Here is a 14,631-nt window from a genome sequence, read left to right as displayed (position 1 = left end):
GGATGTCTGACTGATGTAAACTGGCAGTCAGACATCCCTCTCACAATCCGGGACTGCTGGCTCCCAACTGCTTGCCTGCCTGCCTGCCTGATTGCCCTTAACTGCTTCTGCCTGTCAGCCTGATCACCCCCTAACCACTCCCCTGCCAGCCTGATTGATGCCTAACTGCTCCCCTGCTGGCCCAATCGCCCCCAATTGCCCTCCCCTGCTGGCCATTTTATGACTGTGAGCGCCACCATCTTTGAGGGCGGGGCAGTCAATTAGCTTATTCCCTCTTTATTGGCTGTGGGCACCGCCATCTTTGTGAGGGCGTGAGGGTTATTTAGCATATTCTCTCTTTTTTAGATAGCATTATCTTTCATTCTGCTCTAAGATTTTGTGGGTGGGGACTAGAAATAGGGCCACAAGTTTAGTTTTCTGGTGCAAGACTTCCATTAAAGGAATCAAGAATCTTCTTTGTAGAGGAAATAAGGAATTTCCTTAGTGGTTTGAATGTGAAGTCTTCTGACAGGTCTAAGAATTGCCAAGACACATCTACATCAGATATTCTCAATTGCGGGTGATTTTAGCCTCCAAAATAAATTTGGCAATGTCTGGTGTTTCTGTTCTACTTTACTTTCACGTTTGTTTTGCAATAGGATATCTTACAAGCCCTGATAACTCAACATGTTTAAAATGCATCTGATTATTCCAACTCACCTCTGACATCACTGACAACTAGACAAAATGAAATGGAACTTTTCCTTTCCTCTAATTCCTGTGTATGTGTGCTGCCTCAGTATCCTCTCCATCCCACACCCAACACTTCCTTACCTGGCCAAACAGATACTCTACACAGTATTACCAGACCCAGCATAACACTGTGCATGTCCTCTTATTTTATGTCATTTGTTTATGTGTTTACCTGTTTTGTTACTCTACGTGCTCACCTATCATTTATTCAGATAGACAACTGAGCCAGAACTGCCAGTTAGGCACCCTTTCAGGAGAAAGTGAATGCAAGTCTGAAGGTCAAAATCATGAGGTGCTTGTCCATGATAGACCCCTGCAGAAAGTCTGGCATGTGTAGCTTTTCAGGAAATGCCTGTTATGTGTGAATAAATGGAAAACTGGTGAGGGCCACTGAGAATTGATCTAATTGGGCCTATAGGACTTTATTCAGAAACTAGAGGCCCAGTGCAGGGTGGGTCCCTCAGCCCGACCTGCACCCTCTCCAATCTGGGAACCCTCAGGGGAGCCCTCTCCAATCTGGGAGCTCTGACGGCTTAGGCCCACTCCCCATGGTTCTCTGCTCTCTCTGGGGCCTGGCCACTCCACGCCTGCTGACCAGAGGTTCTCAGCAGCCCAAAGGCCCTCCACAGCCGGGGCAGGATGCTTGCCTCATCACCGTGGCGACGAAGTAAGTATTCTGCCAGGCCGCTCACTCTGCCTGCTCTCAGCGGCCACCCCAACACGACTGGGGGACTCTGGCGGGGCTGAGGGGACTGGGCACCACCATCTTGTGGCTATGGGCACCCTCATCTTTGTGATGGAGTGATGGTTAATTTGCATATAACCCTTTTATTAGATAGGATATTGTTTTTTTGAATCAAGTGTTAAAAACTATCCAGCTCACTTTCTAGTTAGGCATTTGTTAGCTTTCTTGTTATATTTTGTTTTTCAGTGGTTGAGGGTCAACAAGGTGTTTGCATACACATAGCTTTTTGCTCTTAGTGAGTTCCAATCTTTGAGCCATTGGGATTGTATTCTGAACTCTTTTCTCAGAGAACAGTATCCTGAAGATAGAATCTTTCCTCCTCCACCTGCCAAATATTTTAATTTCACATATTTCAAATATTTAGAAAAATAATATAATGAACACTATATTATTCATCTAGATTTATCAATTATAAATATTTTCTTCAGGTTTACATGTATGCATTCTTATAAGCCATTTGAAAGTCATTTTGCTCCAAACAACCAATATGAATCTCTTAAGCAAAAGGACATTCTCATAAATAACCACAATATTATTCTCACATCCAAAAAATACCATATTGATACAATTATATCATCTAATATAGAATCTATATTTAAATTTATCAAGCTTTCCCAACTTGTCCTTTTATAGGATTTTTTGACCCATTATCCATTCAAATTTCATACATTTTCTTTGTTATATGTCTTTAGACTCTTAATTTAGATCAGTTTTCTCACATGCTTCGCTTTTCAGGAAATGCCTGTTATGTGTGAATAAATGGACCACTGGTGAGGGTCACTGAGAATTCATCTAATTGGGACTGTAGGACTCTTATTCAGAAATATTGTTTTTCTGGATCAAGTGTTAAAAATTGTCCAGCCCACTTTCCAGTTAGGAATTTGTTAGCTTTCTTGTTATATTGTGTTTTTCAGTGGTTGAGGGCAAACAAGGTATTTGCATACACATAGCTTTTTGCTTATAGTGAGTTCCAGTCTTTGAGCCATTGTGATTGTATTCTGAACTCTTCTCAGAAAGTAGTATCCTGAAGATAGAATCTTTCCTCCTCCACCTTCCAAATATTTTAATTTCACATATTTCAAATATTTAGAAAAATAATATAATGAACACTATACTAATCATCTGGATTTATCAATTGTAAATATTTTCTTCAGGTTTACATGTATGTATTCTTATAAGCCGTTTGAAAGTCATTTTGCTCCAAACAACCAACATGAATCTCTTAAGCAAAAGAACATTCTCATAAATAACCACAATATTATCTTCACATCCAAGAAATACCATATTGATCCAATTATATTATCTAATATAGAATCTATATTTAAATTTCTCCAGCTGTCCCAAATTGTCCTTTTGTAGGATTTTTTGACCCATTATCCATTCAGATTTCATACATTTTCTTTGTCATGTGCCTTTAGACTCTTAATTTAGATCAGTTTGCTCACATGCTTTTTATTGGTCATGAAGTTTTGTCTTTTATGTAGTACTAGTGGCCCAGTGCACTAATTCGCGCACATTGAAAGGAAATTAGTTAGAAGATATATTTAATATCGCTATTTGCCCTTTATCTATAGCCATTGTGATTGTATTCTGAACTCTTCTCAGAAAGTAGTATCCTGAAGATAGAATCTTTCCTCCTCCACCTTCCAAATATTTTAATTTCACATATTTCAAATATTTAGAAAAATAATATAATGAACACTATACTAATCATCTGGATTTATCAATTGTAAATATTTTCTTCAGGTTTACATGTATGTATTCTTATAAGCCGTTTGAAAGTCATTTTGCTCCAAACAACCAACATGAATCTCTTAAGCAAAAGAACATTCTCATAAATAACCACAATATTATCTTCACATCCAAGAAATACCATATTGATCCAATTATATTATCTAATATAGAATCTATATTTAAATTTCTCCAGCTGTCCCAAATTGTCCTTTTGTAGGATTTTTTGACCCATTATCCATTCAGATTTCATACATTTTCTTTGTCATGTGCCTTTAGACTCTTAATTTAGATCAGTTTGCTCACATGCTTTTTATTGGTCATGAAGTTTTGTCTTTTATGTAGTACTAGTGGCCCGGTGCATGAATTCATGCACATTGAAAGGAAATTAATTAGAAGAAATATTTTAGAATCGCTATTCACCCTTTCTCTATAGTAGAAGAGTCAACCAAATTCACAATAGACAATGACGGATCGAAATACACGCGTGTGATTGGCGCCAGCGAGAGCTCTATATGCAGTGAGCGCATGCACAAGTCAACTTACTTTTATATATATAGACTAGAGGCCCGGTGCACGGATTCATGTACCAGTGGGGTCCCTTGGCCTGGCCTGTGCCCTCTTGCAATCTGGGACCACTCAGGGTATGTCAGACAGCCGGTTTTAGCCCAATCCCCGCAGGCCAGGCTGAGGGACACTGCCGGTACATGATTGGGGCCAGAGAGGGACCATGGGCGGGCTCCAGGGTGTGTTCAGCCCAATTCACCCAGTCCCAATCTGCTGGACCCCAGCAGCAAGCTAACCTACTGGTCAAAGTGTCTGTCCCTTGGTGGTCAGTGCACATCATAGCAACTGGTCGAACGGTTGAATAAATGGTCAGACACTTTGCATATTAGGCTTTTATTATATAGGATGTCTCACCGTTTGCATTTGTTTGATTGCTTCACTATAATTAGAATTCAAAAAAATGTTTTGGTAGGAATGTGATACAAGTGGTATTATGTACTTCCCATTTTATCACACCAGGTGACACATAATTCCTTTATCTTGTTACTGTGATGATAAGTTTGAGCACTTGGTTAAGATTGTTCTGGGAGATCACTTCCTTATGAATGTACTTTTTGCCCTCTAATCAATATGTAATCTCTGGCCTGCCGGGGCATGGTTTAGTAGTTGAGCATTGACCTATGAACCAGGATATTATGGTTTGATTCCCGGTCAGGGCACATGCCCAGGTTGCAGTCTTGATCCACTTTGAGGGGCATGTAGGAGGCAGCCAATCAATGATTCTCTCCCATCAGTGATGTTTCTATCTCTCTTTCCCTCTCCCTTCCACTCTGAAATCAATAAAAACATATTTTAAAAAATAAATAAGTAATCTCTGGGGTAATTCTTTCAGACCATGTATTCTCCAATAACTCTTCACCTAATGGTTTTAGCAGCCATTGATAAAATATGCTGGAATCAATTATTACATTTTTATTACAACATGATAATTTTCTATATCTATTACTTCAATTAAATGAATTAGTTGGCATTCTTCTGTAAAAAAACAAACAAACAAACAAAAAAAACAACTTCTTCCTTCTCCCCTACTTCTCGTTAAGGAATACATCTATGAGCTCCTTGTTTGTCTCAATTTGTCATAATCTATTACTATTACATCATTATTATTTTTAATATCCTGTTTATTCCTAATTTGTGTAGTTGGTACTCCTTCAAGAAGGACACTGTTTTCTTTTGACATATCCCCATCCCATTAGCCTTTATGTACTTGGCCTATCTTGTGCTATCTTTACCCTGACCTGGAACTAGCAATTTCTCCAAAGAGCTGCTGAGTGGGGAACCGTATATAAAAACCAAAATTTGGGTTCTATTTGTGCCCTTTGCTTTTTTTTTTAAGTAGACAAAACTATTCAATTCAAAGGCAACACACAGGGATCTAGTGGAGGCTGGTATCTTATTGTAAAGTCATAAACCACATATAGTATGTTAATATAGGCACTGTAACAATTCTAGGTAATATTTAGAATGGCAGCAATTTCCTAGGAATTTTTTTCACTGCATAAATGAGTTACCCTTTGCCTGAAACATACATCTAAATTTGCTAAATCTTTTGATAACAAATGAACTGAATGATATCTGAATAAATATAGGAACAAAGTCTTAGATGTAGACTTAAAGTAAATACTTGTATTTAATCCATTGTTAATATAAAAATTCACAAAATAGTTTCTATTGCTATGTACACCCTTTTCCAGTTTACCCATATCTAACATGGTTATCAAAATGTAGTTTGCAGGTATTAGGGGTCTGATAGATTAAAATTATTGCATGTAATTCTAAGATGTTATTTGCCTTTTTCAGTGTATTGGTATTTCCACAGATGGTGAAACATAATGGCATGTAGAATTACTAGCATTTTAGCATGAATAAAAGAAGTGCCACCAAACTGTACAAGTAGTCATGGGATTTTTTTTTTTACCACCACACACTTGCAGAGGGGGGGAAATCCAGTTTTTCTTAATAATTCCTCGATGAAGCAGTAAAAATTGTTCATTTTAATTATTGACTTTCTCATGCATGTCTTTTTAATATTATGTATGAATCTGTATGCTGAAATGCAGTTACACACAAAGTACTACTGAAACATGATGGTTTTCTCAGAACAAAAGGCACTTTTGTTATTGTCGGAGTTACAAATGAAATGAGCACCTTTTTTCATGGAATTCCATTTTTACTTAGAACAAAGACTGACGTAGACGATGATTTTTCAGATAGGTATTGATTTTTCCTGAAAAATTAATGAAGTAAGGCTATCATTTCAATGAAAAAAAAATGACAGTATTTGTTGCCAGAAATACTGACTGAATTTTTAAACATTTAGAGTTTTGGAAAGTTTGTGTCTGTCACTTACAAGCTTATTATCTTTCTAATACTTCCCAAGGGTTTCCTGATGAGATTATTGATGATATTAATAAGTATACTTAAAAATAATATGGATGAAATATGTCAACGTTTGGAATATCTGCATAGCCATGAATTAATATTTTTCTTATGAACAATATAGAATGCTATAAGATCACCCATAGGTAAAAGATCCATTCAAAGCGCAAGATAGACCCGTGGACTTTAATGTAATAAAGTACCAAAAGATCATTAATATAGTTTACTGTCTCATAGGCATCACTGTGTTTGTAGATTCTCTAATAAAATCTTAACAGGCCTCAAAGGGCTTTCTTCTTAAACCTTACTTTTCTCCAGTCTGTGTACATGTTAGCAAGGATTAGCTGACAGTCATGGTCAAACTTTATTCCTTGTCAAATTATTTGCCTCAACAGAGTGACCAACAGTTTACTAGATGCCATGGCAGCCAAAGAGCATCCAGTAGAGCTAATTTCTCAAATGCGTATCTCGGGTTATTCACAACATGAAGCATGCCATTCAGGAGTGCCACACATTCCATGGTTGTGCCCTGGGATGAATGCTAATCCCAGGCCTGTGTAAGTAACATCATTTTATTATTATTATTATTCACAAAAGCACAGCAGTATGCAAGGAAATGAGAAGCTAATTTCTCAAATGCGTATCTCGGGTTATTCACAACATGAAGCATGCCATTCAGGAGTGCCACACATTCCATGGTTGTGCCCTGGGATGAATGCTGATCCCAGGCCTGTGTAAGTAACATCATTTTTTTAAAATTATTATTCACAAAAGTCCAGCAGTATGCAAGGAAATGAGAGAGAGATATCTGATTGAATTTGTTTAAAATACAAATATCTTACTTTACTTATTTATGAAAAACTCCTAAGTTCTACCACATTACAATTGAGAACTGTTGAAATACACTGTGAACCTGGCCGGCATAGCTCAGTGGTTGAACATCAACCTATGAACTAGGTCACGGTTCGATTCCCAGTTAGGGCACATGCTCAGGTTGCAGGCTTCATCCCCAATGTGGGGTGTGCAGGAGGCAGCTGATCAGTGATTCTCTTTCATCATTGATGTTTCTATCCCCCTCTCCCTCTTCCTTCCTCTCTAAAAATCCATAAAAATATTTTTTTAAAAAGAGAAAAGAAATACACTGTGAGCTTCTTAAGCAGGGACTGACCTCCTCTCTGTTTGAATCCCTGCACCTGGCACAGTGTATGGCTCCAGGAGGCACCGCAAAACATCTGTTGACTTGAACATTGCGTCTTAATGAGTTAATATTTAATAATCTTCTCTCCAACGACATGCTGTTCCACAAGTTTTGTGCAAATTCATTGTTTAAAATGTAGGAAAAAAATGTACATGTGCAACCACACCGTCTTAATGAGTTAATATTTAATAATCTTCTCTCCAAGGACATGCTGTTCCACAAGTTTTGTTCAAATTTATTGTTTAAAATGTAGGAAAAAATGTACATGTACAACCACAATCATGTAGTTCCTAGGGCTATTCTACACAATATTTTAACCAGGGATAATATAGCTGACCTGGAAGATTAGCATTAGCCATAATTTGATGTTTCCTTTAAATAGTGAAAGGAATCCTGCCTTTGATATCATTTTAGATTCCTCTCTTTTTGTTTTCATGTTTGACACAGCTGATATATCAGAAAATCCTGCCTGCTACACTTTCAATTATAGCTAACATTTGACCATTTCTCAGTACTTCCTCCGCTACCACCTTGGTGAAGCCTGCTATCATTTCTCTGCTGGGTGACTGGACTGGTTTCCTAATATGCCTCTCTACTCATCTCTGTCAGCCCCTGCAATCTATTCTCTCCTTAACAGCCAGAAGAAAGCTTTTAAAACCCAAGTCACAACAGTTCCTCCTCTCAAAGTCCTCCAGTGGCTTCTCAACTCACCCAGAATAAAAACAAAGAACGCAAAATGCTCAAGCAGCACCCAGGCTCTCACACCTCTGACTATTCTCTCCACTTGCTCACGACATATATTAAATACCCCAGTGCCTTTGCATGTGCAGTTTCTACCACATAAAATGTTCTTGTCCAAATATCTAGTATATGGCTTAATCTCTTGCTTTTTTTAGTTTTATTTACTGTCACTTTAAAGCAGAAAGAACTATCTAGACCAGCGATTTTCAACCCTTTTCATCTCATGGCACACATAAGTAATTACTAAAATTCTGTGGCACACCAAAAAACAAATATTTTGCCAATGTGACAAAAAATAGGTATAATATTGATTGATTTACAAAGAGATAATAGTAATTACATATTCTTTTTGATCCAAAGTAACTTTAAAAAAATCAAATGTCTATAAATGTACTTAAGAATTTCTGGTACCAAGAACCAGATGCAATCTTATTACATATCATGACCAATAAGACGCAACTCTATTATATGACCAATATATTTATGGTTCAAGACATGGCATTTACACCTGACAGCTCTTGTTCTGTTGAGCACTGTAACTTTTAAAATTTAAGAATCTAAAGGAAAAAGGGGTCAGGTATTGCATATTTTAAAAAGTCTTGTGGTACACCAGTGTGCAGTGGCACACCAGTTGAAAATTGCTGATCTAGATTATACATTAACTGCCTGTCTCAACCAGCTTTCTCATTTATTTATTAATTTATTTATTTTAAAACATATTTTATTGATTTTTTTTACAGAGAGGAAGGGAGAGGGATAGAGAGTTAGAAACATCGATCAGCTGCCTCCTGCACACCCCCTACTGGGGATGTGCCCGCAACCAAGATACATGCCCTTGACTGGAATCGAACCTGGGATCCTTCAGTCCGCAGGCCGATGCTCTATCCACTGAGCCAAACCGGTCAGGGCAGCAGCTTTCTCATTTAAACCACAGGACAATAAGACAATTCAAGTGACTATTTTATAATTCTCTCAAGAACGGTACAGGATTTGTATCATTCTAGATGCATATGATAGAAGTTAATTAATTGCAAGCAATGGTAGCTTGGCCTATTAAGACTTACTTCTTTCACATCACCCTGGTTGCAAAAGGCTGAAAAGACATCCTCCCTTGTCCAGATGTATCTATTTCATTAATATTGCTTCATTTATTGCTGTGGCATTTTATTACCATCTAAATGTGAGCATATGTATGTGTACATATATAAATTAAAAATAAGTATTTTTATAAATATTAATATACAAATATATATTTGTATGTTTATAGTCGGTCTTCCTGGAATATAAACTTCATAAGGGCATGAACATTGCCTACTTTGTCTGTTTTGTTTTATTCACTTCCTAGAGCCTAGAGCTCTGAAGATTGTCTTACAAGAATTGGGAGCTTAATAAATATTTCCTTAATAAATCATGAAATGAATTAATTTTCATTTTTTTGCAAGCAGAGTATAAGGGTGATATGATTACTAAGCAACTGACAAAATGAGCATATTTAGTCATTCTCTCCAACTTTTTTTTTACCCTCAAATTTTGAATTGAAGTTTTACGTAGGAAATTTTGACGCTGGAACTTAGAGAATTCAGCTTGAATTATGCAAATTATGAGGCTCTCAATAACACTCTTATTTCAATAACACTTATCTTAGATCATAGTTTGGCATTTTATCTGGTATATTTTGTTTACATGTGGACCAGATAGCAGAGTTTTAGAATAAAGAGATCATATTTCTTTTATCTTGAATAAGTTTGCTGTAGCACATGCTTGGTATGAAATAAAAACATTTATTAGATGAATAAGTGAAATGTACAAAAGCATGTAGATTTGAACAGACTTCTGATTTGTGTTTATTTTCTAGCTTGAAAATTATGAAATTATTCAATCAAGAACCTTCTTAGACATCTATATAATGTACATAGAACTAGACTTGGAGTCTGACTCTCCAATTTATGGCTCTAACTCTTAACTTGCAATTGTGCATTTCAGCTGAGTCATGTAGCTCTAGATCATTTCTACATGAGAATACTCCCCACTTTAAAAACTCCTTCAAAATGTATATAAATGAGAAAACAAATGTCAAATTGTTTCTTAAAAGCTTACACGTTTTTTTTATAAAACTATAATAGTCATTGCTACCATTTTAAATAATTTAGCTGTTTAAAATTGTTTCAGCCTCATTTAAAAAATAAACAATCTAGATAAGGGAAATATATTGCCACTGCCTTTCATGGTTACTGAGGTATCAAACAGGCCTGCTTCTTCATAGGCCATCAATGTACGTATGGTAGCAATTGTCATATTAACTATTTCAAAGCTTGCTCTTCCAAACTTGAGATTAAATTCATTCTTTCCTCTGTCACCATTTTCAGGGAAGGATTCTGCTTTTAAAATGTTAGGTGTTCACAATTTTCATCTCAAAGAAACAAACTTCCTTCCTTTCAGAATATTATAAAACCATAATCACATTCATTTCAATTAAAGCTCTATTTATATCCTATATGACCCTAAATGACTACTTCTTATATCTTAGGGCCCCCACATGAAATCCTGGCTGCTCTTCAAAATACTCCAATTTGTTTCTACTCTCTCTCTTCCAAAGTTCCTTTTTATTTATTTATTTATTTATTTATTTTTATTTTATTTTATTTTTTTTTGGTGGGAAGTGATATTTTTTATACCGTGCAGAACTAATGAATAATTCAAAGGAAAAATAAGGTCATTTAGCCACAGGTAGGCAACACGAAAGTTTATCAATTATTTTAATTTGTGGCTTCTTGTTCTGATATTTTAATAGACACATATTCTATCCAAACACCGTAATTACAGAGACCAGATGCCACAGCCTAGACTTATAATACCCTTAGTACTTACAACTATCACATAATTCTATGAGGGGCTCCAATGTGGAGCTCAAGTGGCTACAGTATTCAAAAATTTCACATTCCGAGAACCTGAAGAACCTAAAATGTATAAGAAGTAGATTGCCTACTCACGAGGGTATAACTCAGAGAATCTGTCCACATCTGTTGAATTGGAGCTGCGGAGCGGCTGGCGAATATTCTGACCCGTTTCATACTGAACAAATAATCCAAATAAAACAATCATGGCAACCTCCAGGCCAATGGCCATGAGAGGGAATTTGAACCTCATGTTCGTGGCAAAGGACAGAGGCACACTGTGGGTTTCACAGGCTGTGGGAGGTTGATAAAAACAGAGGGACTGCTCTGTGTGTGGACTGCATGTTAAAGGTACACCAATGACATTGCAAGAAAAAAAGCATGGGCAAGACTGGTTAAAATGTCCCACCCATTGGTGGGAATTATGTTCTGTAATCAAATTGAACAAAATAATAAAGTATACTACATATACTGCAGTATTAGACTGGTTGTGTAGTTCACATTTATTGCCCTTGCTCTGAGCATAGAACTTCCTATTGAAATAAGCTGAGTCATGAACAATCTGGGAAAATAATTATTTCTCTCTTTAGCTCTTCTCTCAAGCTATTCTTTGTAAATGGAGCATTCTTTCCACACATTCTCTCCCCACACCCTGCACCCGGCACACATCATCCTTCAGTTCTTAGATGAAAGGTGACGTCCTCAGCAGCCTTCCTTGACCTCCCATCTTAACCCAGCTTCTCACTATTCCCTCTCCTGGGATCAGGACCTTTCTGTCACAGCACTTCCCATAGGTGGTTGTGTGTGTGTTTATCAGTGATGGCGAACCTTTTGAGCTCAGCGTGTCAGCATTTTGAAAAACCCTAACTTAAATCTGGTGCCGTGGTGTCACATATAGAAATTTTTTGATATTTGCAACCATAGTAAAACAAAGACTTATATTTTTGATATTTATTTTATATATTTAAATGCCATTTAACAAAGAAAAATCAACCAAAAAAATGAGTTCGTGTGTCACCTCTGACATGCGTGTCATAAGTTCGCCATCACTGGTTTTTATGTGGTGCTTGTTATTTATCTGATATTTTTTAAATGGCTGTGCCCCTCACTGGCCTATTGCTTCTAAGGACAGCGGCGGTATCTTTTTTGCACAGCATTTAAATTTCTGAAAATATAGTTGATGTTCGATATTACAACGAGGTGGCCGAGTGGTTAAGGCGATGGACTGCTAAATTTTTGAAATTATAGTTGATGTTCAATATTACGTTAATTTCAGGTGTACAGCATATTGGTTAGACTGGCTTATATAATGGTTCATATAACTCATGAAGTGTTGCCCCCCGGTAAGTCTTGCACCCACCTGACACCATACATAGTTATTACAATATTACTGACTGTATTCCCGAAGCTGTACTTTACATCCCCATGACTATTTTGTAATTACCGATTTGTACTTCTTGATCCCTTCCCATTTTTCACTGGCAAATCTTTGTTATCTAGAATCAATACCGTGCTTACCACACAGTGGACAATTGATAAATATTATTTGAGTGAATTAAATTAAAGGCAGTCTCCAAGAAAAGAAAAAAAAAACAGCTCAAAGGCAATCCAATCATGTCATGAAAGGAAATAGAGACACCATGCTGTAAGGAATTACATTTAAATGATAAACATATAGAATCCCAACAGTAATGTTAATAGTGCTGTTCACTCTCTCATTACTTCAGTCAGCAAGGGCTTCTCATCAGGATCTCTTGGGCTTGAGCAAAGCTGAGGATCAAGCTCAAATTACGGAGCTTGGAAGAACCAAAGGTCTGGCAGACGGTAAACAGTAGTGTGATGAAAGTTCTCCTGCCAGTTCTTAACCACAAAAGGAAGAGGCTGGGGAGCAGGGCGGTTCTGAAGTGTCGATGATGGGAGACAGCTCTCTTCTCGGGCTTCAGAGACTTTCAGTGGGTGAGGTCAATGTGAACTGATCAAGAATGAGTAAGCCATGTTCTCGTCCTACATTGATCCTTAACTTGCTGTGACTTCAAGTAAGTGACACAATTTCTTTATCTCAATTTCTGAATATATGCACATTTGGATAACATTATTATAAACTTTCATTGGAGTTGCTTATTTTGATATCAATGACTGATCAAAATTAGACCACTACTGCTTTTTTTCTCATTTATTTTTTATTTATTAAATCTTTATTATTGAAAGTATTATATATGTCCACTTTTTTTCTCCCATTAACCCCCTATAGTCTGCCCCGCCCCTGACACAATTTCTTTATCTCAATTTCTGAATATATGCACATTTGGATAACAGTTATTATTATAAACTTGCATTGGAGTTGCTTATTTTGATATCAATGACTGATCAAAATTAGACCACTGCTGCTTTTTTTCCCATTTATTTTTTATTTATTAAATCTTTATTGTTGAAAGTACTATATATGTCCACTTTTTTTTCTCCCATTGACCCCCTATAGTCTGCCCCCATCCCTTGCCCCAGGCCTCCACCACCCTGTTGTCTATAGGTTATGCATATATGCATACAAGTCCTTTGGTTGATCTCTTCCTACCTACTCACCTACTCCCGCCTCTCTCTCAAAGGGAACCTTCATGCATTGTTGGTGGGAATGCAGATTGGTGCAGCCACTATGGAAAACAATATCAAGATTCCTGAAAAATTTAAAAATGGAACTGGCTGATGATCCAATGATTCTATTTCTGTGTATATACACGAAGAAATCCAAAGCACTAATTTGAAAGAATACATGCACCTCTATGTTCATTACAGTGTTATTTACAATAGCCAAGATATGGAAACAAACTAAGTGCCCATCTATAGGTTGAATAAAGAAGTAGTGATACATGTAAATGATGGAATATACTCAGCAATAAAAAAATAATGAAATCTTACTATTTTCAACAACATAGATGTACCTAGAGGGCATTATGTTACGTGAAATAACTCAGAGAGAGACGAACACCATAAGATTGCACCTATATGTGGAATATAAAGAACAACATAAATGAACAAAATAGAAAAAGACTCATAGAAACAGAGAACAAACTGAGGGTTGCCAGGTGGGAAGGGTGTTGGGGAGCTGGGTGAAGAAGGTGAAGTGATGAAGAAGTACAACATTGTAGTTACAAAATAGTCACGGGGATGTGAAGTACAGCATAGGGAATACAGTCAATAATATTGTAATAACTGCGTGTTAGGCTAAGTGGGTACTAGAATTATTAGAATAGTCACAGGGATGTGAAGTACAGCATAGGGAATAGTCAGTAATATTGTAATAACTGTGTGTTAGGCTAAGTGGGTACTAGAATTATTGGGAGGATCACTTTGTAAATTATATAATTGTCTAACCACCATGCTGTACACCCAAAACTAATACATTATTGAATATTAATTGTAACTGGGGGGAAAAATCACTCTCCACAGTGTTTCCAAGAAAAGATATGTCCCAAACATGCTTCCCTTGCTTCACTAATAATAAATATGTATGCAGTAGCTGCTATCCCACTGTAATGATTAAAATAAAGAACAAAAGAGAAGGAGGTAGCGGAGGAGGGCAGGGGACAGAGACTTGCGCCTCAGTTCCAGGGAGATCCCGCCCGATTAGTGCAGTGGCCGTTGCACCC

General features: G+C 36.9%; 1 protein-coding gene across 1 annotated transcript in view; it reads right to left on the bottom strand.

Annotated features, from left to right (window-relative positions):
- The window catches only part of RHAG (Rh-associated glycoprotein), a 27,371-nt gene extending 16,069 nt beyond the window's left edge, over positions 1–11,302 (bottom strand). The window contains exon 1 of the mRNA XM_005862323.2: positions 11,084–11,302. Within this exon, the coding sequence (XP_005862385.1) occupies positions 11,084–11,240 (157 nt within the window). The 5' untranslated portion in view covers positions 11,241–11,302. The remainder of the gene's footprint in view (positions 1–11,083) is intronic.
- Between the last annotated feature and the right edge of the window lie 3,329 nt (positions 11,303–14,631).

Source organism: Myotis brandtii, unplaced genomic scaffold, assembly GCF_000412655.1.
Source record: "Myotis brandtii unplaced genomic scaffold, ASM41265v1 scaffold1635, whole genome shotgun sequence".
NCBI classification, from domain to species: domain Eukaryota; kingdom Metazoa; phylum Chordata; class Mammalia; order Chiroptera; family Vespertilionidae; genus Myotis; species Myotis brandtii.
This window is presented reverse-complemented; position numbering and strand designations above follow the sequence as displayed.